Source organism: Opisthocomus hoazin, chromosome 15, assembly GCF_030867145.1.
Source record: "Opisthocomus hoazin isolate bOpiHoa1 chromosome 15, bOpiHoa1.hap1, whole genome shotgun sequence".
Taxonomy (NCBI): Eukaryota; Metazoa; Chordata; class Aves; order Opisthocomiformes; family Opisthocomidae; genus Opisthocomus; species Opisthocomus hoazin.
In genome coordinates this window covers 13,781,704-13,804,753 of record NC_134428.1, presented here as the reverse complement: position 1 = coordinate 13,804,753, position 23,050 = coordinate 13,781,704, and the positions used below count along the sequence as shown (strand labels likewise).

At 62.1% G+C, this 23,050-nt stretch overlaps 2 protein-coding genes across 3 annotated transcripts; both read left to right on the top strand.

Annotated features, from left to right (window-relative positions):
• Nucleotides 1-789: 789 nt before the first annotated feature.
• FBXL16 (F-box and leucine rich repeat protein 16) lies at nucleotides 790-15,049 on the top strand. Its single transcript, XM_075436553.1, has 6 exons — nucleotides 790-1,771; nucleotides 10,477-11,187; nucleotides 11,863-12,371; nucleotides 12,638-12,722; nucleotides 13,172-13,235; nucleotides 13,595-15,049. Exons 2-6 carry the CDS (start codon nucleotides 10,492-10,494, stop codon nucleotides 13,741-13,743), a joined length of 1,503 nt encoding a protein of 500 aa, XP_075292668.1. The 5' UTR covers nucleotides 790-1,771; nucleotides 10,477-10,491; the 3' UTR covers nucleotides 13,744-15,049.
• A 919-nt stretch (nucleotides 15,050-15,968) lies between these two features.
• On the top strand, nucleotides 15,969-22,850 carry WDR24 (WD repeat domain 24). Of its 2 annotated transcripts, none has more exons than XM_075436774.1 (10): nucleotides 15,969-16,055; nucleotides 16,492-17,470; nucleotides 17,768-17,945; nucleotides 18,772-19,447; nucleotides 19,770-19,885; nucleotides 20,956-21,077; nucleotides 21,416-21,520; nucleotides 21,626-21,963; nucleotides 22,207-22,391; nucleotides 22,537-22,850. In XM_075436774.1, the coding sequence occupies exons 2-10, from the start codon at nucleotides 16,990-16,992 to the stop codon at nucleotides 22,703-22,705; spliced, it is 2,370 nt and encodes a 789-aa protein (XP_075292889.1). In that variant the 5' UTR covers nucleotides 15,969-16,055; nucleotides 16,492-16,989; the 3' UTR covers nucleotides 22,706-22,850. The 2 variants fall into 2 exon arrangements, with proteins under 2 accessions (XP_075292889.1, XP_075292890.1); XM_075436775.1 differs by having other exon boundaries at nucleotides 15,976-16,176.
• Nucleotides 22,851-23,050: the final 200 nt, after the last annotated feature.

Sequence of the window (23,050 nt, the reverse complement as noted above, 5' to 3'; positions counted from 1 at the left end):
ACATGGATGCATCCCAACGTGACAACGGGGCCATGCCAGGACCAAGGAGACAACAGGGACCATCTGGCGCCCAGCTGATCTACTGGGACCGGGCTTACTCCTGTCACCGCCCTGGGGGTGTCCAGGGGTGTGATGATGGCAAGCAGTGCGTGTCCCCCGAGGCTGGACCGCCGCTCGCTGCTGCTGGGCTGCTGCTGGGTGGCAATTTCCCTGGGACACCCCCCATGGAGACAAGGCATCGTGGGGGAACAGGGCACTGTTGGGGGGACAAGGGATCACAGGGAGAAGGAGCCCCAGTTCCTCACGTGATGGGGTAAGATGTGTCACCTGGATGAGGCTGCTGACCCGCACGTCCCTGCGACTGCCAGCCCCTCTGGCCCCTTTTCCTGCGGTTGTCACCCGCTGGGCAGGGTGGGATGAGGGTGTGAGTGTGTGATTGTGTGAGAGTGTGAGTGTGTGTGTGTGTGTGTGTGTGTACAGTCTCCTCCCCCAAACCCCTCCCGGCTGCCAGTGCGAAACCCGACCTGCCTTATAAATAATGGAGGCAGGAGCCAGGCGGCCGGGTCTAGGCAGATCCATCAGCCTCCCCAGGGTCTGGCCGGGGGCAGCTGCCCGAGCTGGTCCCGCTGCTGGCATGGGGCCTTGCGAGGGGAAGGCGGAGGGGACAGGGTTGAACACGGCACCTAACCAGTTCCCTCTAGTTCGGGGAGCAGCAGTGAAGCTGGGTCCCAGACTGGGGGTGCTGGGTGGGTGCTGAGCTGGGGGAGATAGGAAATGGGGGGGCAGCAATGGGGCAACCCCTGGCTGCAGGTCCCGCTGTAGGCTGCGGCCTGGGTGGGTAAAACTCCCCCAGCACCTGGGCGCAGAACCCGTCCCTGGGCACCCAGGGGCGCTGGAGCTGGAGCGACCTGGGGGCTGTCAGCAGGGCTTGAGCCGGCTGCCGGGCAAGAGGGGTCTGCACCGGGATCTCTAGCCTGCCAGCGCCCTGGTGGGGAGAGAGCCAGAGCAAGCACCCGTCTGTCCATCCAGCCTTCCCTCCCTCCCTCCACTTCTCCATGCACTCCTCCATCCTTCCATCCATCCCTCCTTCCACCCCTCCATCTCTCCATCCATCCCTCCATCTCTCCGTTCTTCCCTCCATCCCTCCCTCCATCCCTCCATTGCTCCATCTCTCCCTCCCTCCACCCCTCCATCTCCCCATCATCCCTCCCCCCCCCTCCATCCCCCCATCCTTCCACCCCTGCATTCACCCACCCACCCACCCCTCTCCCCCCCCCCACGCCTGCATTCACCCAGCTGCCAGCCCAGCCCTGCCCGCACCCCGCGCCCCGCATTTCCCCCTCCGTCTCTGTGTCCCGCACCCTCACCTCGCCGCCGTCCCGCCACGATCCGTTACCGGCGACCGTGTCTCTTTAACAGCCTCCGCCGCTGACACGCGTGTGCGTGTGTGCGAACGCGCGTGTGCGAGCAGCTCCCCGGGCTGGCTGGCAGGAGGGACCCCCCTTCTCCATCCCCCCCCCCGGATCCGGATCCGGCCCCTTCCCCCCCACACACCCCACTCCCCGCTTATTTTTCCTGTTGTTTCGCGGGGTTGGGGCGGGGGCCGGGCGGGATCCGGCCCCTTTTCCAGCGGGGATTTTTTTGGGGTTGTTGTTTTTGGGTTTGTTTTTCTTCTTTCCTCGTTTTTCTTCCCGGCGGTTTGGCTTTTTCCCTGTAACCGAGAGAGGACGGGCACAAGGCATGGCATGATCTTCGGGAGACGGTGCTGGAGGTAAGAACCGCTCGGGAAAATCCTTTACAACACAAAGCCGGTGCCGGTTTTACCGGCACCGCAAGCACCCCCCCACCGCATCCCGCATCATGGAGCCGCGTTATATAACGGCGGCGGAGCCGGCCCGGCCCCGGGGCCCCCGGTAGCTCAGCCGAGGATGGTGGTCGGTGCGAACCTCCTCCCCCTCCCAGTGATGCTGCCCCGTCCCCGATTTCTGGACCGGGGGGATGCTGGGGGGGGTTAACGTGTCCCCCCCAGCTCCCAGCATGGACAGGCATCACCGTGTGGGTAACGGCGGTGGAGGGGGGGGGTAGGCTGGGCAGCGGGGGATGCGGGGATGCTTTGGGATGGGGGTTTAGGGGGACATCGCCGTGGGGACAGGGTCATCAGGGTGTAGTGTTGTTTTTTGCCCTCCCCCCCTTTCTACTGCCAGTCCCCAAACTGCCCCCTGTCCTCCTTGGTGGCATCATGGGAGTGTTGGCACCTCCAGGTCTGCACCCCAAAACCCTGACACCCTAACACCCCAACACCTCAGTGAGGCTTTTCTCGGACGCAGGATGACACAAGCTGGGGGGCAGGACAGGGGCACCCACCCCCTCATCCCAGAGCGCAGGGGATGGAGGAAGGGGAAGGCACTGGCTGGGCTGGGGCCGAGGGGGCTGAGCGCTGCAGCGGGGTCCTGCAGAGCCCATCGTGGGGCCAGGGACCCCCCAGCAGCTCAGGATTGGGGCAAGGGGCCAGAAGCAGGTTGTTTTGGCAGGGGAAGGGGTGCAGACAGGTGGAGGGGTCTGTGTGAGAGGCTGGCTGGGGCTGGGGGCCGGGTAGGCAGGCTGAGCCCCATGGGGGACCTGGGGCTGGTTGGGCTGGATGATGGGGGAAACTGAGGCACAGGGTTGTGGCAGGAGTCAGACACAGACCCCAACGACCTCGCCCAGGTAGGAGTCTGGGGGTGCCATGAGGCACCCGGCCGAGGTGGCTCTGGGCGCCGGTGCTGGTGGGACTTGGCAGTGCCCTCGCAGAGAAGGCCAGAGCATGGCAGCCCCTGCAGCAGGGATGCTCCTGCCGGACATCCTGCTCCAAGACCACCCTCTGCTCCAGGTACAGGGGGTCTCAGGCCCCCTCTGCAGCACCCATGGGGGCTTGGCATGCAGCAGTTTGGGAACAGCGGGCGCAGAGCAAGCTCCGTGCTGTGCTGGCATCTCCCCTCCTCTGAAAGCTGGGTGCTGATTTCACTCTGGCTACCAGGAAGAGGGAGGGAGGTGGCTTTGGAGTGGGGAGGACTCGCTCGAGCATCCATTTTTAATGAGCTAGATATCTATTTTTCCCCGAGCTGGCTTCCCCCACATCGATCCTTTTGCCATCCGCCGGGCCTGCTCTTCTCCCCGTGTCAGCGGCTCCACAGCGGTGGGGAGCTGCGAGATGGGCATTCCTGGCACTGGGAACCTCCTGCTCCCCCAGACCCTGCTCCCAGGGGTGGAGTGACCCTCGCTCAGGCTGGGCCGGCACATGTGGGAAGGCAGGAGCGGGAAAAAGGTCCCCTCTGGCAGGGCCATCTCCGTTCTGACCATCCCATGGGGAAGCGGTCATGCTCCAGCAGGAGAAGAGAGGCCGGAGCCGGAGCACTTTGTGTTTGAGGGCTGGATCCTGCCTTCATGCTGTGCAGATTTAAGCTGTGCCTGGCTCAGGCTCTGGCGGCTCTGTGGCAAAGCTGTGCCACCCTGCCGGTGCCTGAGTTTCCCCATTTCAAAGCCATGGCCTATTGTGCCCCACCAGTGCCTGCGTGCATGGAGCAGTGCCCAAAGAGAGGAAAGGAGATTCAGGCAGCGAGTGGGTGCTGATGGTGTGGGAGGGAGTGGGACAAGCGCGCGGGCGAGAAGGGCTCCTTCGGCAGCATCCCACCCCCGCCAACCCTCTGCCCACGTGCTACAGGGACTGGCCACATTCGCTGGGCGCTCCAGGGCTGGCAGTGTGCAGAAAGGGACAGGGGCTGACGGGGACAGTGTTTGGGGAGGTCACAGGTAGGCAGAAGCCTTTTCTCTGGGGTTTCTCCCTGCCGGAGGTGTGATCTGTACCCAGCTCCTGACAGGGGGAAGCAGGCAGCCAGAGGTTTGCCCTGGAGCAGGATGAGGCCAGTGTCTTTGCTTCCAGGATGGATCTAATGGCTTTATGGGGACTGTGTCGGCATTTAGCACCCACAGTTCCCTGCAGCGAGGAGTCCTGTGGCTGAACGCCGTCTTCCTGTCCTGGTGTCCCACACGACTGGCATCGATGGCTCCTGTGCTGGGCAGGCGTTCATCTGCCTTGTCCCGACCTTGGCTCCCAACCGGACCCTGAGCCTGGGGGCAAAGGGGGATTGCTGCTTGCGTGGCTGTTTCCATGTCTGGAGAGATGAAGGGTTTGAAGCAGAGACTCAAGACTCAGCAGTACCCGAGGAGCATATCAGCTTCCCGGGGACAGGGGGCTCAGAGGCAGCTGTGGGCCACGGTTTCCTGACTCCTCTCTTTTTGTGGGATCTTGCATTTTTGTTCAGCCCTTCCTGGGCCCAAGAGGGGCAAAGAGCAGGGGTGTAATGTGCTGTGTGATGTTGGCTGGGCTCTGGCTGGGCTTGCAGCAAGTGGAGGTCAGTCTGGGCAGGAGCCAACACAAGAGGAGCTGTTCCCTCTTCCCCTTACTTCAGTTGGTGGGTAGAAGAGCAAAGCTTGGCTGAAGCATGAGTATTGTCCCATGGTGATGAGAGCCGGCACCTCCAGAGGAGGCTGGTGGAGGTGGGCCCAGGGCAGCACATTGTGGTCTAGCTCTGCCCTGCTCTGAGCATGCCATGCTCCTCTTGGGTTGAGGGTCCCCTCCAAGGGGACATGGGGCTGCCTGGGATAGGGAGGGATATCAGTGGGTGATGTCTTTGGGAGATCTGGGTCTTAGCAGAGAAGATAAGCACTGCTGTGAGTAGGGCTTGCGGCAGCCAGAGAGGACCCCACTGCCTGCTGCGAGGAAGTTTTGCCTGACCAGGCCTGGGGGGCTGGAGCTGTGTCTCCTCCCTACAACTACCCCGTGCTGAAGGCTGGGGTCACCCGGTGCCTCTGGACATGAACTGTTCTCTCAGCTAAGCAGAAAGTGGGGGGGACCTGAGCAGAGCTTGGCCTTGGCTCTTCAGCCAGCATTTCCCTGGCTCCCTGGGCATGGGGATGGCCCTGCAGAGCCCAGTCCCAGCTCTTGCTGTTTGGAAAGGCTGTGAGACCTGGGGGAGAGCAGTGCTGGGGGGGGCCCTATTTCGATGGCTCCGCTGCCCAGCCATGAGCTGCCTGAGACCCAGCAATAGATTCACCAGCCAGCCCAGCACTGAGAGCTGCAGTTGACAGGAATGTGATTCAAACCAGTTGTTTTCCCAGCCTGTCCTGAGCCTTTTTGTCCGCTACAAGGTGGAACGAGGTCTTTGATGTCGTTGGGAGCCAACAAGGGAGCAGGAGAGCTGCTCTCAGCCCTCCGGTCTCCCAGGGAGCTCTCAGGTTAACCTCAGGAAGGAGTTTCCTGGCTCCTATCACACAAACGGCAGGTCTCTAGGGCCATGTGGAGTGATGAGGCCTTTCCCCACCATGAACTCCTGGCTTGTGCAGCAAGTGAGTACGTAGCACTGAGTTTGAATCTGTGCTCTGAGCCTCTCTCCCAGCTGACTTGTGTGAGTGCCGAGCCCAGGAGCACTGATCAATGTGCACACACACATTCATGCACGTGTACAGGCAGCTTCTACCCAAACACACTCATTGCCCCTTCATCCCTGGGGGAGCCAGAGGCTCCTTCAGGGACTTCAGCAGCTCCTCTGCATTGCCAGGGTGACCCAAGCCCTCCGAGGGGACCCAGCCTCAGAGGCCAGTAGTTGTGTACCCCTCTGACTGCTCATGGCATGGGCAGTCATCAGACCTGATGGGATCAGAGCAGGAGGCAGCTCGCACACCACCAGGCACTGCCAGGGAAGGAAATTTGTATGGTGGGATGTCTTTGTGACTAACTTGGCAGGTTCAGGCACCCCAAAGCAAGAGCCTGCTTGGCATTGCTGCTGGTTGGGGAAGTTGCATAGAGGTGAAGGAGACCTGGGGAGCCATTACCCTCAGGAGTGCTGGACAAAAGCTTTGGCTATGTGCTCTGGCACAGCACTATGTCTCGGGTGTGTTTTCTCCGCCTGTAGAGCAACTTGATTTGCTGCATTAGTAAAAATAGATGGGCTAATGAATTCAGCTGATGCAACCCTCTGTGTATGTGCATGCGTGCATGCGCTTATCTCTGTTTGTGTGTGTATGGGTGCATGTATATGTGCAGCTGAAGGCCAAGGCTCGTCTAAGGTGCATCCACCACCTCCTAGGTCTCTGACGGGGTGGCTGTGTATGTGTCTGTGTGTGTGTCCGTGTGTGTCTGGGTGTGCATCTATATATGCGTGTGTGTGTGTGTAGGAAGCCATGAGTGATGGCTGCTTGCTGCCGAGCAGCTCTGTCACTGAAGCAGTGGCTCTACAGAAATAATTTTACAGCAGCCTTGTATTCTGGCAGGGCAATAACAGGGCTTCACAGCAGGCTGGCGGGCCAGGAGGGGAACATGTAGAGACCTGGTGGTGCCACAGGAGGATCTCACAGGGACCTGGCAGGGCAATAGTGAATCCCTGCAGGGACCTGGCAGGGCAACAGCAGATCCTCGCAGGGGTCGCTGGGGCAGGGGGGTCCCACAGGAGCGCGTTTGTGGGGTGTCCTTGTAAGGTGACACAGTCCCGAGGAGGCCGGGCCGCTGTCCGCGGTGCTGAGCGGGGCCGCTGTCCGCGGTGCTGAACGGGGCCGCTGTCCGTGGTGCTGAGGGGGCCTGCTCGGCGAGCAGTGCTGGGGCGCCAGTGGCTCCCACCGCTGGCCAGTCCAGGGTCTCACCGGCCTCCGAGCCCGGCTGACCCAGAGTCCTCAGTAGCCTCCAAGCCTGGCTGGTCCAGTACTCACCCTTGAGCCCAGCCGCAGCGGGATGGCAGTCTCATCTGCCACAGCCTGGGGTCTCCCAGTGAGCACCCTCACCAGAGCAGCATTAACAGGGTGGCTGATCACCCTGCCCATCTCCTGGGGCCCTTATCCCTCTTCACTAACACATGGAGATGGTACACTCTCCAATGGCTTGGTTTTCCTGGCAGTTTTTGTCCTATTCTTTTCAGCATCTTCATCATCGGTGTAATGTTTGTAGTGACAGGCACTTAGACCCCCTTCTTTCTTCTCTCTTCCTGCGTCAAATCCGCCCCCCGTCACTGCATCATAGCTCATTGTGGATGACAAAACCCTCATGAATGGAGTGACTTCTCTGACAATGACGTTTCCTGTGAAATGTGCACCCTGGAGTGAATTTGGGAGACTAAAAGACTTTGCCCTTTGCTTTTGTCAGGTTTCCTCCCACCGTGGATTGGGAGCTGGCACTCCGCTGCTGGCAGACGCTTCCCCTGTGAGCTGTGGCCTGCGAGAGCAGAGGGGGGTTGCTACGGGGGGTTGCTACAGGGGGTTGCGATGCTGGGCCCTTCCTGTGGGATCCCAGAGTAAGGACTGAACTCCCCTCTGGTGGCCTTGTGGTTGGCCCGGTCACACAATCTGCAAAAAGCGAGATAACAGGGAGAGGAGGAAAGGCCAGATCTCTGCCTTCCTGCTGCTTTGGAGTGACAAAAAAGCATATGGAGGTGCTCATGGAGCTGCTGGAACATCACAGAGGCTCTGTACTGGCACCTCCAAGGCAGATGGCTTTGTATCGCCCTGTCCCACTGCTGTCTCAGTTGGAGGGAGGGTCTGGGGAAGGGCAGGGCACTGGGCATCCCAGCTCACAGCAGTTCTGATCTACAAGTGCTGTGGTAACTGCACTTTGCACACTGGAGTGGTGTGGCCTCAGCCCTGGGGTGCAGTGGCCTAGGGCGGTCTGCTTGGCTGCAGGCAGGGGCTTTCCTGCAGCAGCAGAGGGCAGATCCCAGTGCTGCCCCATAGTGCCAGAGACAGAGAAGAGAGTGGTTATCAGATCAGCTCAACTCCACAGTCTATGCCCCCAGCCTACCTTCTCCAGGCTGGGCTCCACCCCTCCCGGAGGCACAGTCCTGCTCCTTCTGCAGTGGTAGGAACCTCCAAAGTCTTGCCTGCCCATTTTCCTGGAAAGATGCAGCCATGTACAGCCAGCCTGCCTGCCCAGGCTCCTGTTGCCGCTGCCTGGAGCCTGCCTGTGCCCAGAAGGCCTGACTCTCTGGCTGTCTTTCTATTTGAAGTGACTTCCCAGCTCATTCATGGTTTGGGCTTTCTGTCAGCCAGCCAGCCAGCCTCAGTGCCCGGGGCAGGGGGTACCCAGCTCAGATTTCCAAGGCAGGACTGGGAAAGCTGCTGAATCCACTAAGCCCCCCCAAACCTGACCTCAGGGACCAGCCGAGGCCTGAGCTGGTTGTAATCATTGCCAACACCTCCGGCTGGCTGCATTTCAGCCCAGCAACTTGTCAGCATCTGTCTCCTTCCTTGACTGTCCCCTTGGGCTCCTGAGGCCCCGGGCTGCCCCTCTGCCAACACCTGCCCGCTCCCTGGGGACAGCCAACGTGCTGAACGACTCTGGCTGTGGGCTCCATGCCGGACCAACAGCCTTTCCATGCTGCCATGTAATTATCTGTTTGGATTCGTGCTGTATGGCTGTGTTGGACACCCTGGTGCATGTTCTGTTTGCTTCCCTAATTGCTGCCAAGTGCTGAGCCACTGGTTTTAAGTTTCTTCCTTCTTTCCCCTCTGCTTCTCCTGCTTTCAAGCAAATTTAACACATGTCCAAGCATCAGAGGCCCAGCTCTTCTGTCAGGCAGCGTGAGCTGCATTTGAGTGGGGAGCGGCGCCAGACTGTCTGCACAGGGCCGGACTCATCCCCGGAGGCCAGGCTCTCACAGTACCGCTGCCACCGGGCCGGGCTGTCTGCAGGCACCTCTGTGCCACTGCTGCTCACACTGTGGGAGAGACCTTGGCAGATCCCAGATCCCACGAGCCTCGTCCTGCAGGCTGGCTGTGCTGCTGGCAGCTGCCTGCGTTCTTGGGCACTTCCACAGCACCTTTTCGGTGGCTGCTCCCTTCCTCAGCTGCTCCAGGAGGGCTGGATGAGGTCAGGGATGCTGCAAGGGTGAAAGTGATGAGCTGGGGGCAGCGGGGAATCTAGGCTGCACCCCACTTGGCAGCCATCCGCCTCGGGCTGCAAGGAGAATCCTCAGAGCCCACGGACCTCGGATGTGAGCATCACCGGCCAGGATGCTCCTCCGTCTGTTCCCCTCCATCAGGGTCTGGCAGTCTCCATCCCAAATCAAGCGGCTAAAATAATTCCCTCACTTTTATCTTGGGTCCAAGGGGAGCTGGCGATGGAAAACGTCCTCAGGTCCCATCAGCCGCTGCCTGACGGACATGCTGGCTATCCCTCGGGGCTTGAGGACTGTATCTCTGACCCCTGGTCCCTGGTCTGGAAGCCACATCCCCGGGCTCCAGCAGTTCCTTGCCTTGTCCCTGGGGACTGCCAGAAGCCCAGCACCTTCCAGCCGCAGACCCATCAGGGTTTGGCACAGCCCCGGCAAACAGGGTGCAGGCAGGACAAGCAGCGCACCGGCAGGGCCCCATGCCAGGCATCGGCTGGGGCAGGAGCGGGGGGGCAAGCTCCCATCAATTATTCACCTCGGTATTTATAGAGGGAAATGTGTTGAATAATGGATGGCAGGGTGCGGCGGGGCCATTGGGAAGCTGGCCTTGCTGCTGCTGAAATATTTATTGGCTTGGTTTGCTGGGGTGCCGCCCGGCTACCACGAGGCTCGGTAAGGCTCGGTGAGGCTCTTGGCCGGCACAGGCTCACCGCTGAGCGCCTGACTGGCAGAGAGAGTGCGAGCAGCTCTGCTCTGCCACCGCTGTCCCCTCTCTCTTCCACAAAAATGACCTGAGGGCTGGAACACCTCTGCTATGAGGAAAGGCTGAGAGAGTTGGGGTTGTTCAGCCTGGAGAAGACTCTGGCGAGACATTACTGCGGCCTTTCAGTACTTCAAGGGGGCCTACAAGAAAGATGGGGACAGGCTTTTTAGCAGGCCATGTGGTGACAGGACAAGGGGGAAATGGTTTTAAACTAAAAGAGGGTAGATTTAGACTGGATATAAGGAAGACTTTTTTTATGATAAGGGCAGTAAAACACTGGCACAGGTTGCCCGGAGAGGTGGTTGATCCCCCCTCCCTGGAAACATTCAAGGCCAGGTTGGACGGGGCTCTGAGCAACCTGATCTGGTTGAAGATGGCCCTGCTCGCTGCAGGGGGGTTGCACTAGATGACTTTTAAAGGTCCCTTCCAACCCATACCAGGCTGATCCTGCTCCTGCTCCTGCTCCTGCTCCCATTTGGTGGCTGGATCCGGGCTCAGAGAGGGATGTGAATGTCCAGAGACAAATTCCTGTCTGTCCCCTATCACAAGGGACACCAGCGCCACACAGCCCCTTGGAGGACCCTGCTCTGTGCCCTAGGCATGTCCCCTCTATGGCTGTCCCCAGCAGCTCTGCACCACCTGGTTCCCCATGCCACCCTGCTCCCAGCACAGGGAGCCCTAAGGTCTCCCTCCCCACTGGTGCCACGACTTGCCCAGCCCTGTCTGCCCTCCCTGCCCACTCTCCCTGCTGGGGGTCCTGGTGCAGGCTGGCAGCCCCTCAGCCGCATCTGTACATTGCAGAGAGACCTGTGGAAGATGTCGAACCCAAGAAATGGTGACACCAAGCCCCCATGTTTGCCCCGCAATGGACTGGTGAAGATCCCCACGCAACCCAACGGCCTCGGCTCCGCCAGCATCACCAAAGGCACCCCCGCTGTGAAGAACCGCCTGTGCCAGCCTTCCTCTGTGCCTGCCATCCTCAGTCCGGCCTTAGCCCACCGCAGCGACCTGCCCATCCCCAGCCTGGCCTCCCCGCTCTCCTTGGCCGCTCTGGCCAGCGTCTCCTCCCCTCCCAGTGCTTCCTTGGTGGGACTGAACACGAGCGAAGCCTCGGAGCAGCCCTCACCGGAGCGGCTGCCTGGCTCGCCCTTGGAAAGGCAGCTGGCAGTGGACGAGAAGATCCTCAACCGCTTGTTCTGGTACTTTTCGGCATGCGAGAAGTGCGTGCTGGCGCAGGTGTGCAAGGCGTGGCGGCGGGTGCTCTATCAGCCCAAGTTCTGGGTGGGCTTGACGCCCGTCCTGCACACCAAAGAGCTCTACAACATCCTGCCTGGTGGCGAGAAGGAGTTCATCAGCCTGCAGGGCTTCGCCGTCCGTGGCTTCGATGGCTTCTGCCTCGTGGGCGTCTCTGACCTGGACATTTGTGAGTTCATTGACAACTACCCCCTCTCCAAGAAGGGGGTCAAGTCCATGAGCCTTAAGAGGTCGACCATCACGGACGCAGGGTTGGAGGTAGGTGACCCCGGCAAGGTGGCCAGGGTGGCTGAGATGTGGCAATGATGGGTTTTCCTGATGGCCCTAGGGACACACGAGTGGCAGAGCTTTCACCAGCCACAAGCAAGGAGTTGGCAGGCAGCATGTCCATCCCATGGGTGCAGGTAGCATCGGGAGCCCCTGCCTGTGGTCTGGGCAGCGGGAAGGGCTGAAGCCTGCCCTGCCTTCCTGGGTGGGGGATGAGGATGCTGTTGGGAGCGGGGGTTCATCACTGTTGCCTGCAGACGCCACCTGTGGATGCTGTCCTCACCCATCCTTGCTGGGAAGGCAAAGCCATTTGAGGTGGCCATGCTCCTGGGTGGTGGATGTGCCAGTGGGAGGTGAGCAGGACTCAGGGGATGGGGACAACCCCGCTTGGGTGGCTGCTCGCCAGTGCCTAAGATGGAAATTTGGCAACTCGTGGTCCTGCATTGGGCTCGGCAAGGTCCCCACTGAGGTCCCCTGTCCTGCACCACGGCCAAACATAGCACCAGTGGCCAGCCATGGCCACATCCTACCCAAGCAGTGTCCAGGCTAGGAGTGGGCGGTAATCCTGCCCCCACCAACAGCTCAGAGGGAGCTGGGGTGAGGGTGCTGGGCTGCACTGAGTGAGCAGCAGGGCCCACCATGCCCTGACCCCCTGCCCCTTGGCAGGTGATGCTGGAGCAGATGCAGGGGGTGGTGCGGCTGGAGCTGTCGGGTTGCAATGACTTCACGGAGGCCGGGCTGTGGTCCAGCCTCAACGCCCGCATCACGGCACTGAGCGTCAGCGACTGCATCAACGTGGCCGACGATGCCATCGCCGCCATCTCACAGCTCCTGCCCAACCTCACTGAGCTCAACCTGCAAGCCTACCACGTGACGGACACGGCGCTTGCCTACTTCACCGCCAAGCAAGGCTACACCACCCACACCCTCCGCCTCAACTCCTGCTGGGAGATCACCAACCACGGCGTGGTCAACATGGTCCACAGCCTGCCCAACCTGAGTGTCCTCAGCCTCTCGGGCTGCTCCAAGGTGACAGATGATGGCGTGGAGCTGGTGGCTGAGAACCTGCGGAAGCTGCGCAGCCTCGACCTCTCCTGGTGCCCTCGCATCACCGACATGGCCCTGGAGTACATTGCCTGCGACCTGCACAAGCTGGAGGAGCTGGTGCTCGACAGGTACAGGGCTGTGCCGAGCCATGCTGAGCCATGCTGCACCATGACAAGCCATGCTGAGCCATTCCGAGCTGTGCCAAGGCATGCCATGCCATGATGAGCCATGCCATGCCATGCCATGTCAAGACATGCCATGCCATGTTGAGCCATGTCAAGCTGTGCCTCATCATGTTGAGCCATGCCAAGCCATGAAGAGCCATGCTGGGGGTGGTGGGTGCAGCGTGGGGGCCCCGCTCCCGGCCGTCCCTGACACCCCATGTCCCCGGCAGGTGCGTGCGGATCACTGACACCGGCCTCAGCTACCTGTCCACCATGTCGTCCCTGCGGAGCCTATACCTGCGCTGGTGCTGCCAGGTAGGTAGGGGAACAGAGCTATGCCCACTCCGGCTGGCACGGCGGGGAGCGCAGAGTGGCTGGCACCTCCCTGGGGACGGGCCATGAGCTCAGCGTGGGCATCCTGGGCCAGCCAGAGCCCCTGCGACTTGGTGCTGGGAAGCATGGAAGGGATGGGGTGCTCCTGTGAGCTCAGCAGGACTTCGCCCTAGCACCAGACCCCAGCATCCTGCCCCTGCACCCAGCACCCTGCCCCAGAATCCTGCACCATGTCCAGGCAGCCTGTCCCCGCACCCTGCCACTGCTCCCCGTCCAGTACCCTGCCCCTGCACCCAGCCCCTGCACCCAGCTCCCAGCACCCTGCCCAGGCACCCCGCCCCAGCAATGCTGAGTCCCCGGTACCGCAGCAGCCACCCCCCGTGGAGCCCCTCCTTGTCCTCCTCCTGCTCCCACTCCAATTTCTTTTCCAGGTGCAGGATTTTGGCCTGAAGCATCTCCTGAGCATGGGCAGCCTGCGCCTCCTCTCACTGGCCGGTGAGCCCCGCCCCACTCCCCTGGGATGGGGACAGGGACAGCCTGGGGGACAGCCCCGGGGACATCCAGCATCCCCCCTCCCCAGCATGGCGCGGCTCCTGCATCCTCCTGAGCCGCCCAGGCACCCGCACCCGGCGCTGCTCCCGGGGATGGGTCCGTGGCTTGGCTCTTGGCGTGCTGGGGTTTCTTTGGGTGCTGATTTTTGGGGTGCTTTTTTTTGGGGATGCTGGTGGTTTGGGGTGTTGGTTTTTGGGATGCGGGTGTTTTAGGGTTTGGGTGTTTTGGAGTGCTGGTTGTTTGGGTGCTGGGTTTCGGGGTGATGGTGTTTTGGGGTGACAGTGCACCCTGTCTCCTTGCAGGCTGCCCCTTGCTGACCACCACGGGGCTGTCAGGGCTGGTGCAGCTGCAGGAGCTGGAGGAGCTGGAGCTCACCAACTGCCCCGGGGCCACCCCGGAGCTCTTCAAGTACTTCTCCCAGCACCTCCCGTGCTGCATGGTGATCGAGTAGCGCCCAATCCGGCCGCCCTGCTCCCACGCCCACTCCACTGCCGCCCCGGCCAACAGCGCCCACCCCATTTCTTTCCGTCTGCTGGGAGGATGCAAAAGACACCTTCGATTAAGCTGACTCCGGACACCCCCCACATCGATGCCCCAGAGGGACAACGGGCTTTGGGGGGTGATGGGGGATGGCGTCGCCCCTCGCCGGAGCCTCCCTGGGTACCCTGTAAATTCCCCCCATACCGCCGCCATCACCCGTCCTCCTCCTGGTGTCTTGCCAGTCCCTTCTGGACAGACAAACGGACGTCATGGAAACCCAAAGTGGGAAGGCGACGGCAGCGTAACCCTCCCCTGGCTGCACCCTGCTCCCCACTCCGGTGCCAAGCGGGCACACGGTCCCCCTGCCAAGGATGCTCCTGGGGACCAAAGGATGCTCCCAGGGATGGGCGAGAGGAGGATGCTTATTTTTGGCACCCATGGGTGGTGGCAGAGGCTGGATGGTCCCCCTTGCACCCCCAGAGCAGGTCACCAAGCTGCCCCCCCTGTGCTGCGTGTCCCCCCCGGAACCCCGGCCCTGCCGTTGGGGTGCCCGGCGCTTTCTCCTGGTGAATAGGATGTTTCTCTCCTCCCGCCTGCCCACCCGCCACCCTCGCATGCTCGCTTGCTTCAGTCTCGTGGTATGGCAGGCTCCAGGGTACCTGGGGGGGACGGTGACAAGTGACACCCCCCACTTGGCCCCTCCATACATCCTTTCCCCGGTTGGATCCTGTCCTGGGAGCTGGGCTCTCCCAGCAAGCATCCCCCCTCACCCCAGGGACCCTGCCGCACCCCAGTTTATGTGGGGTCGGTGGGGCGATGCCAACGCCAAGAAACGACCCGTCTGGCTGGGATGGGACATCCCGGGGGACCAGGGCCAGGTCCGAGCCGCTGCGGGGACACTGGGGCACAGAACAAAGGCGGGAGGTGGCACCTCAGGACACGCTGCCACTGCCACCACTCTTCCAGCTGGAAAGCCATCACCCTGACACCAGCGGAAAAGGGGGGCCAGGGGGACCCCTGGGCTGGGCCAAGCTGGGGTCGAGACAGGCATGGGGCTGGGGTGCCCATGGGGACACGGCGCGGGAGGGGGCTCAGTGGCCGTCCCCAGGGCATCGCCTGCTGCCACACCGGCTGCCTGCACGGTGCTGGGAGGAGCTCGGGCATGGGCATGGGCACGGACACGGGCACGGATACGGACACGGATGTGGACACGGACACAGACACACTTTCGGTTTGTTTTGCCTTTGTACCGGCCGGGAAGGAACTGCTGCACCACCCACCGCCTCTGCGCCCTCCTTTGTCCAAAACGCCCCTTTCTGGCCCCAAAATGGCACAAGGAACCTCGTGGCCCTGGAAGGGGGTTTGGCGTGCACCGGGAGCCAGCTGGGCTGTGGGACAGCGTGGCACTGCCGGGGCACTGAGCACCCGGCACGGCGGCAGCCAGGGTGGGGGGCTGCCTGCTCCCCCAAACCCACCGCTGCCCATGGGAGACGGGTGCCAGAGGCCAGGGACAGGCAGGGCAGTGGCACACGAGGGTCCCCCCCACCCTTGCAGCTGGGGGGTGCCATCAGCCCCGAACACCCCGACAGCTGCACAGGCAGCCCCAGCATAACCACGGCCCCAGACTTGGGGGAGTCCCCATACCCCGCTCCGCACTCCTCCACGGCAGGGGACCCCCATAGCCCCCACTGCACCCCCACCCCGCTGCACACCCATCCCCCAGCATAGCCCTGTATCTCCCTGTATAGCCACCCACCCGTGTATCCCTAAACCCCAGCGCACCCCCAAACCCCCCAGGCAGCCCCGGGCCTCAGTGCACCCCCATATCCCCCCAGTGCATCCCTACACCCCAGTGCACCCCATATCCCCCCCGACCCCCCCATTTTCCCATCTTACATCCCCACTCCACCCCACGTCCCCCTGCATCCCCACCCCCAATGCACTCCACACCCCCCCCGGCACCCCCATTCCCCCCCTGCACCCTCACCCTCAATGCACCCCATATCCCCCCTTCAGCCCCATTTCCCCCCCGCTCCCTCCAGCCCCCCCGCCTGCCGCGCCCCGCTCCGCGTCGGGGGCGGGGTCTGAATCAGGGGCGGGGCCTGCTGGGGGGACGGGCCGCGTTCTGGGGTGGGGAGGGGAGGGGGCGGGGCTTGCGGGCCTCGGCGGCGGAAGGGGGCGTGGCGTGGCGGAAGAGGGGCGGGTCTCGCTGGCCCTTTCCGTGGTGGCGGCCGGTGGGGCCTGCTGGACTCGAGCTGTCGGTGGGACCGCACCGGCAACCGGGTACGGTACCCGGACCGCGGCGGAGGGCCCTGAGGAGACCCTGAGGGGCGAGAGCGGGCCCTGAGGGGTGGAAGTGGGCCCTGAGGAGGCCTTGAGGGGACCCTGAGCGGCGGGAGCGAGAGTGAGCGAGCCCTGAGGAGGCCCTGAGCGGGACTCTGAGTGGTGGGACGGGCCCTGAGGGAACCCTGAGGGGTGGGAGCGGGCCCTGAGGAGGCCCTGAGCAGGCCCTGAGGGGTGGGAGTGGGCCCTGAGGAGGGGGAATGTGGGGTGTGAGGAGGACTGGGGCTTCTGTCGAGGAAAGGGTGTAGGAGCAGGAGGGCCTGGGGCAGGGGGAGCCAGCCTGTGAGTACCTCCAGAGACCCTGCACCCCCTAGGCAGCCTTGCACCCCCGCTGCACTAGAGAAGCAGGGTGAACCCCTGCCTGTGGTGTTTGCAGGGGCTTGGGGTGCCAGGACTGCCCTGCGGAGATGACTGCAGCCTCATCTCACCCGACCTCTTACTGGAGACGCTGCTCGCCTCAGTCCACGTCGCTGTAGTCGACCTCCCGTAGCGTCACCAACAGCCGCTCTCATCAGCAGAGCGTCGCGGGGGGTTGAACTGAGGAGGGAGCAAGAAACCCAGAAGAGATTTTCAAGAACTCCCTAAGAGGGAGTTACAGCTGTTAGCAGGAGGAGAAGCCTGGCGTGGGGCTGTATCTCTCTCCCTGCAGGCAGCAACTGGGCTGTAGCCTCTCACCTCTGCGACCCATTGATGTGGCCACAAAACGCTGCGGTCGAAGCCACCTGGGCCTTCCAGGAGCTGCGGGTACGGAGCCCGTCCCTTCCCAGCTCTGGCTGAGGTGGAGCAGGGCGGCCACGCAAGCGTGAATGCAGCCTGCGGGGACGCAAGCCTCCGAGCCTGCTCCTGGAGAGGGGAGTGCGCCCCGAGGACGGTCATGGAGAAGATGGCCAGGGTCACCACTGCCCTGGGGGGCAACGCCCTCACGGGACGGACCATGTTCTGCCACCTGGACGCCCCTGCCAATGCCATCAGCGTGTGCCGTGATGCCGCCCAGGTGGTGGTGGCCGGCCGCAACATCTTCAAGATCTACTCCATCGAGGAGGACCAGTTTGTGGAGAAGCTGAACCTCCGCGTTGGCCGCAAACCCTCCTTGAACTTCAGCTGCGCGGACGTGGTGTGGCACCAGATGGATGAGAACCTGCTGGCCACTGCTGCCACCAACGGTGTGGTGGTCACCTGGAACCTGGGCAAGCCGTCCCGCAACAAGCAGGACCAGCTCTTCACCGAGCACAAGCGCACTGTCAATAAGGTCTGCTTCCACCCCACCGAGGTCTACATGCTCCTCAGCGGCTCCCAGGATGGCTACATGAAATGCTTCGACCTGCGCAAGAAGGACTCTGTCAGCACCTTCTCTGGTACGAACATGAGCTGTTGCTCGCCCCCTTACCCTGGTGAGAGGCAGAGGCTGGGGCTTTGCCCTTTCCCTGTGCCCAGGAGGAGGGTTTGCTTGGAACGCCATGTCTGGAGCAGGCAGGGAGGGAGCCGAGAGGTGTTTCGGTGCTTTTTTTGTGCCACTCAGCAGCGGGCTGGGTCTGCACAGGACGAGGAAGGTGGCCGCATCACTCCCTGCATCCCCTTCTCTCTGGGCTGGGGGGATTGTTAGCTTTGCTGCAGCTCTGTCCCACCGGATCTCAACTTCTGTCCCTGCACAGGTCAGTCGGAGAGCGTGCGTGATGTCCAGTTTAGCATCCGGGACTACTTCACCTTCGCCGCCACCTTTGAGAACGGAAACGTGCAGCTGTGGGACATCCGCCGGCCGGACCGCTACGAGAGGATGTTCACGGCCCACAACGGGCCTGTGTTCTGCTGCGACTGGCACCCGGAGGACAGGTGTGTGCGGGGCCGGACCCTGCCAGCTGCCCGGCCTTGGCAGAGACGAGGGAGGCCCTAAAAATGGTGTTGGGACCTTTCAGGGGGGAGAAAGAGGGGTCTCTGTTACTCTGGCCCCTTGTTTCAGGGGCTGGGCCGTTGCTGGAAGATGGGAGCAATTTATTAATTTGAGGGTTGGGGGGGGGGTGTTAGGGTGTTTTGGTTTTGTTTGTTGACAAGTCGGGGGACCCTGAGGCACTGGGTTGCTAATGGTTGGGTAGAGCAAGCTGCTGTCTTGCCCCTCGTGCCAGGGCAGCCTCTCGCTCCGGTGCTGAGCTCGGGAGCGGATGCTGCATGACTGCCCTGGGACACAGCTTGCTTGTGTTTCATCATGTTTGTCTCCTGCCTGTCCCCGGCGGCGGTTGGGGTGTGCAGGTCCCTCCTCGCGCCCCGCCAGGCAGCACTGCGACTCCTCACAAGCTGAGAGAGGCACTGAAATACTGTTCAAATTGGCCGTTTTCCCTCTCTACATCCCTGGCAAGTGGAAACCAGAGGTGGAGAGAACTGGTCCAGCTGGGAACCCTTCAGATGAGTGTGGCCCTACAGACGCAGGGCCTGAAGCGGGAGCGGGAAGGAGTGGTGTTGCCTGACCTGGTTACTGGAAAACAGAGGCATCAGCGTAGCGAGTGGGAGGATGCGATTGCAGCCCGGCTGCCTCCCCTTGGCATGGACGTGGTCACATCTGTGTTGTGAGGGCTTCTGTGCCGGGGCAGGAAAGGAGGGGTGAGTGGACATGGATCCTGGCCTAGGGTGGTGCCTCCACCGTCTTTCTCCATCCTTCTCCCAGGGGCTGGCTGGCAACAGGCGGCCGGGATAAGATGGTGAAGGTGTGGGACATGAACACCACACGAGCAAAGGAGATTTACTGCGTGCAGACCATCGCCTCCGTGGCCCGGGTGAAGTGGCGCCCAGAGTGCAGGCACCACATCGCCACCTGCTCCATGATGGTGGACCACAACATCTATGTCTGGGACGTGCGGCGTCCCTTCATCCCCTCCGCCATGTTCGAGGAGCACAAGGATGTCACCACGGGCATCGTGTGGCGTCACCTCCACGACCCCTATTTTCTCCTGTCGGGTTCCAAGGACAGCACGCTCTACCAGCACATCTTCAAGGATGCCAGCCAGCCCATCGACCGGGCCAACCCCGAGGGGCTGTGCTACAGCCTCTATGGAGACCTGGCCTTCGCCGCCAAGGAGAGCCTCATCTCCTCCGACTCCAACCGCAAGCCCTACATCGGGGACCGGCGTCACCCCATCTTCTTCAAGCGCAAGCTGGACCCCACGGAGCAGTTTGAGTACATCTCCTCCTCCAGCGCCCTCAGCGTCTTCGAGACGGATGTGGAGAGCGGCAGCATGGACTGGTTCGTGCACACCGCCAAGCAGTACGCGCTGGCCGGCAGGCCCCTGGCCGAGCTCTGCGACCACAACGCCAAGGTGGCCAAGGGCTTGGACCGCAACCAGGTGAGGCCTAGGCTGGTGCCAAGGCTGGAAGGTCCTCCAGGTTGGAAGGGCCAGGATGGGGCCCGCTACCCGAGCTGGGTGCCAGCTCTCTGTCCGGCTGTGGCCTCTGGCTGTCCCCAGAAGTTGTAGCTCTGCCTGGTACCAAACCCCTGTCCCTGTTGCCTACAAGAAGCACAGATCATTGCTCGGAAACTTGACCCCCCTTGAGAGTCTGCCTAGCTCTCTAGATCGGCTGAGGATGGGGGTTTGCGGTCAGGCGCGTGGCTGTGTGCGGCCTGGGGTTTAGCCTGGCGAGGGCTGACTGCGGCCATCTCTCACACAGGTGGCTCAAACGTGGACAATGCTGCGAATTATCTATTCCAGCCTCGGCACCGTGTCGTCTGCCAACCTCAACCACAGCATGGGGAAAGGCAGCGCTGCCCTCCCGCTGATGAACAGGTAAGGGATGCCGGAGCCGCAGTGATCGACGTGATCCGTAAGTGGGTGGGAGGGGGGAGCCGGCTCCTCAGCTGGGCTGCAGTCGTGGGACGGGAGCAGGGACGGCTCTCCCCCAGCCTCAGGCCATGCTGGTTTGCGGGTTGGCATCGTCCGAATGCAGCCATTTTCCGTGTGGGTGTGAGAAGCGAGCGGCCAGCCTGGCCTTGAGCCTTGTACCCTGCTCCCTTCTCTCCTTGAAACAAAGTTTGAAGCTGTGGTGCGGCTGGTGCCATCTTTGCAGTTATTTAATTGGTGACTGTGGCCAAGGGCTGGGGATGGAGAAGCTCTGTCTCACCGCTGGAGCTGCTGTGGAAAGATGGTCTTCTGCCTTTCGAAGGGAGAGGACAGCCCAGCCCTGTCAGCTGCTCGCTAGAGTGGAGAGCCCCGTTGTGGGCTGATGAAGCAGGAAAACTTGTTTTTCCTCTTCTCAATGACTTACGAAAGTGAGGGCTGAGGACTCCAAATTAGCTGGCAGACTTCGCAGGGCCAGGTTCCCGGGGTGAGTGGCAAAGACTCGAATAACATCAAACAAACCACTCTCCTTATCCGGGCTCTGCACCCAGGCAGGTCACTGTCTGTCACTGACTTAAACCACAGGCAGCAAGTTGAAGAGCTCAGCGTTCTCTTTTCCGTCTCGGCGAAGCCTGAGAGCAGTGATGTATAAGAAATAGCAAAGCACCTTGTAGCGAGGCAGCTCGTGTTTGCCTGCCGCCGAGGTGAAGGTAGATACCAAGAGATGGAGTCAAGAGCCTGCACTCAGCTCTGAAATCCTTTCGGGAGACCCTTGCAGGCACCTTTGTGGTGCAGGCATGGAGATGCCAGGCTTAGAGAAAGGCCAGTGTTAAGAATTGCAAGGTATCTTTATTTTTAAGGTACAGTGTGGGGACAGCCAACTGCTGTGCTCTTGGGGAAATCGCCATGTCTTGTGTTCCGCTGTTCAAATCGCAACCGGAGACCTGTGTCCAGGCCGTTTGCTGGCTACAACAGAAGCTGCAAGCTGCTGTCACTATTAAATTTGGCTTCTTTCCCAGCTTTAACCTGAAGGATATCCCCTCTGGGCTGGGCAGTGAGTCGAGGCTGGACCGCAGCAAAGGAGAAAGCCGCACAGAAAATATCCTCATGGATTCCTCCTCCACCCTGATCAACAACGAGGGTAATGTTCCTGGGGCGGTCCTGTGGCTCTTCCCTCCTCGGCTGGCTGTCGATGGCCCTGATACGGGATAAACTGGTAAATTTATCCTGTAAACTGGGACAACTGGGCGTGCTGCAGCCCCCAGGTGAAGCACGCAGAGCCCCGGGGTGCTGCAGAAGGACAGTTCACCCCTGTGACCCCCACAGCGGTGGCTGCGGGTGCCAGGGACGTGACTGTGGTGGGGAGCGGAGCCGTCTGGCTCGGGCACAGCATGGCACGCTGGGGCAGGACGTGGGCGATGTGGATCCAACCGTGTGTCCGAGAGGGGTGAGCTGATTTCTCTCTCCCTTGGCACGCAGACAACGAGGAGACAGAGGGCAGCGACGTCCCTGCAGACTATCTGCTGGGAGACGTGGAAGCGGATGAGGACGACCTGTACATGATGGACCACGAGAACCCGCACGGTGAGCGCGTGGCTGATGCTGGGAGGTGTTGCCTCTCCCAGACACGCGTCTGGATTTTCTCCTGGCCTTCCCTACTCGTTCCTGATCGGATATCTCTCCTCGCAGCTGAAGAACAGGAATACAGCCTTCCCCAAGAAGCCTTCCCCCTGCGCCACGAAATCGTGGACAACCCATCGGCCTTGGACCACCTGCAAGACAAGGCTGACTCCCCTCACGTCAGCGGCAACGAGGCTGAGACGGTGTCGCTGACACCCGTGGAGTCCTTCTCCCTCATCTCCATCTCCCACTCACTCTACGAGAACCGCCTGCCCTCCGACTTCTTCAATCCCATCGTGCGGGACACGCTCCTCTTCTACGCCGAGCAGGGAGACGTGCAGATGGCCGTGTCCGTCCTCATCGTGCTGGGAGACCGCATCCGCAAGGAGATCGATGAGCAGACCCAGGTGAGACCCTGGGAAGCCCCTTCCTGGCTCTGTAGGAACTGAACCCTCCCACGAGATGCAGGAGGATGCCTCGGCGGGCCCTGGAGGTGGTGTGTCCCAGCGCAGTGGGATCCCGCCTGGGCTCGGGGCCCAGCAGAGCGCTTCCCCTGCTGCAGGGATCTTGGCTTTAGAGCGTGGGGCTGGGGTCCCAGGGGGGAATTTTGGGGGGGCTGTCGGGGTTCAGCTGTCTGTGGCCGTCCCCAGGAGCACTGGTACACGTCCTACATTGACCTGCTGCAGCGCTTCCAGCTCTGGAACATCTCCAACGAGGTGATCAAGCTGAGCACGTGCCGTGCCATCAACTGCCTCAACCAGGCCTCCACCACCCTGCACGTCAACTGCAGCAACTGCAAGCGGCCCATGAGCAACCGGGGCTGGATCTGCGACCGGTGAGGGCAGGGAGGACGGGGGCCGCGCTCCGCTCCCCGAGGGGAGCCCCGGAGGGGCAGCGGGATGGGGTCGGTGCCCCCCTGCTCCCCGCCATTGCGGTGTGGGGGGGGTTGTCTGTCGCTCACGCCCTTCTCCCCGATGCAGGTGCCGGCAGTGTGCCAGCATGTGTGCCGTCTGTCACCACGTCGTGAAGGGGCTCTTCGTCTGGTGCCAGGGCTGCAGCCACGGCGGGCACCTCCAGCACATCATGAAGTGGCTGGAGAGCAGTTCCCACTGCCCCGCCGGCTGCGGCCACCTCTGCGAGTACACCTGAGCCCCCGGCGGGTGGGGGCACGGTGGGCAGTGGGGGGCCCTGCCTGCACCTCCCGCCCCGTATTTATTTGTGTGTAAGTAGGGGTCCTCTCTGCCCCTCCAGCCCCCGCCCGGCCCTTTTGTACTGGATTAAACCAAAACAGAGCAGCTGAACTGAGCCGTGCCTCTTGTCTTTGCTTAACCTTGCTGCGGCGGGGCCGGGGGCAGGGACCTCGGGAGGGTCGGGCCCTGTCCCCCTCCCTGGGCGGGGGTCCCTGCCCTGTGCCGCTCCGGGAGGATGTGGGCCCCATCTGCCCTGTGGCCCCTTTAAGGCGGGGCCCCTTTAAGGCGCAGGGCCCTGCCGCGA

What these genes read in the sequence shown, in the direction of transcription:
- FBXL16 (XM_075436553.1), top strand. Translation starts at nt 10,492, where the DNA reads ATGTCGAACCCAAGAAATGGTGACACCAAGCCCCCATGTTTGCCCCGC. An exon ending in TCACGGACGCAGGGTTGGAG is followed by an intron (nt 11,188 to 11,862) that starts GTAGGTGACCCC and finishes GCCCCTTGGCAG; the next exon opens with GTGATGCTGGAGCAGATGCA. An exon ending in GAGGAGCTGGTGCTCGACAG is followed by an intron (nt 12,372 to 12,637) that starts GTACAGGGCTGT and finishes TGTCCCCGGCAG; the next exon opens with GTGCGTGCGGATCACTGACA.
- WDR24 (XM_075436774.1), top strand. Translation starts at nt 16,990, where the DNA reads ATGGAGAAGATGGCCAGGGTCACCACTGCCCTGGGGGGCAACGCCCTC. An exon ending in GACTGGCACCCGGAGGACAG is followed by an intron (nt 17,946 to 18,771) that starts GTGTGTGCGGGG and finishes TCCTTCTCCCAG; the next exon opens with GGGCTGGCTGGCAACAGGCG. An exon ending in GGACCACGAGAACCCGCACG is followed by an intron (nt 21,521 to 21,625) that starts GTGAGCGCGTGG and finishes CTCTCCTCGCAG; the next exon opens with CTGAAGAACAGGAATACAGC.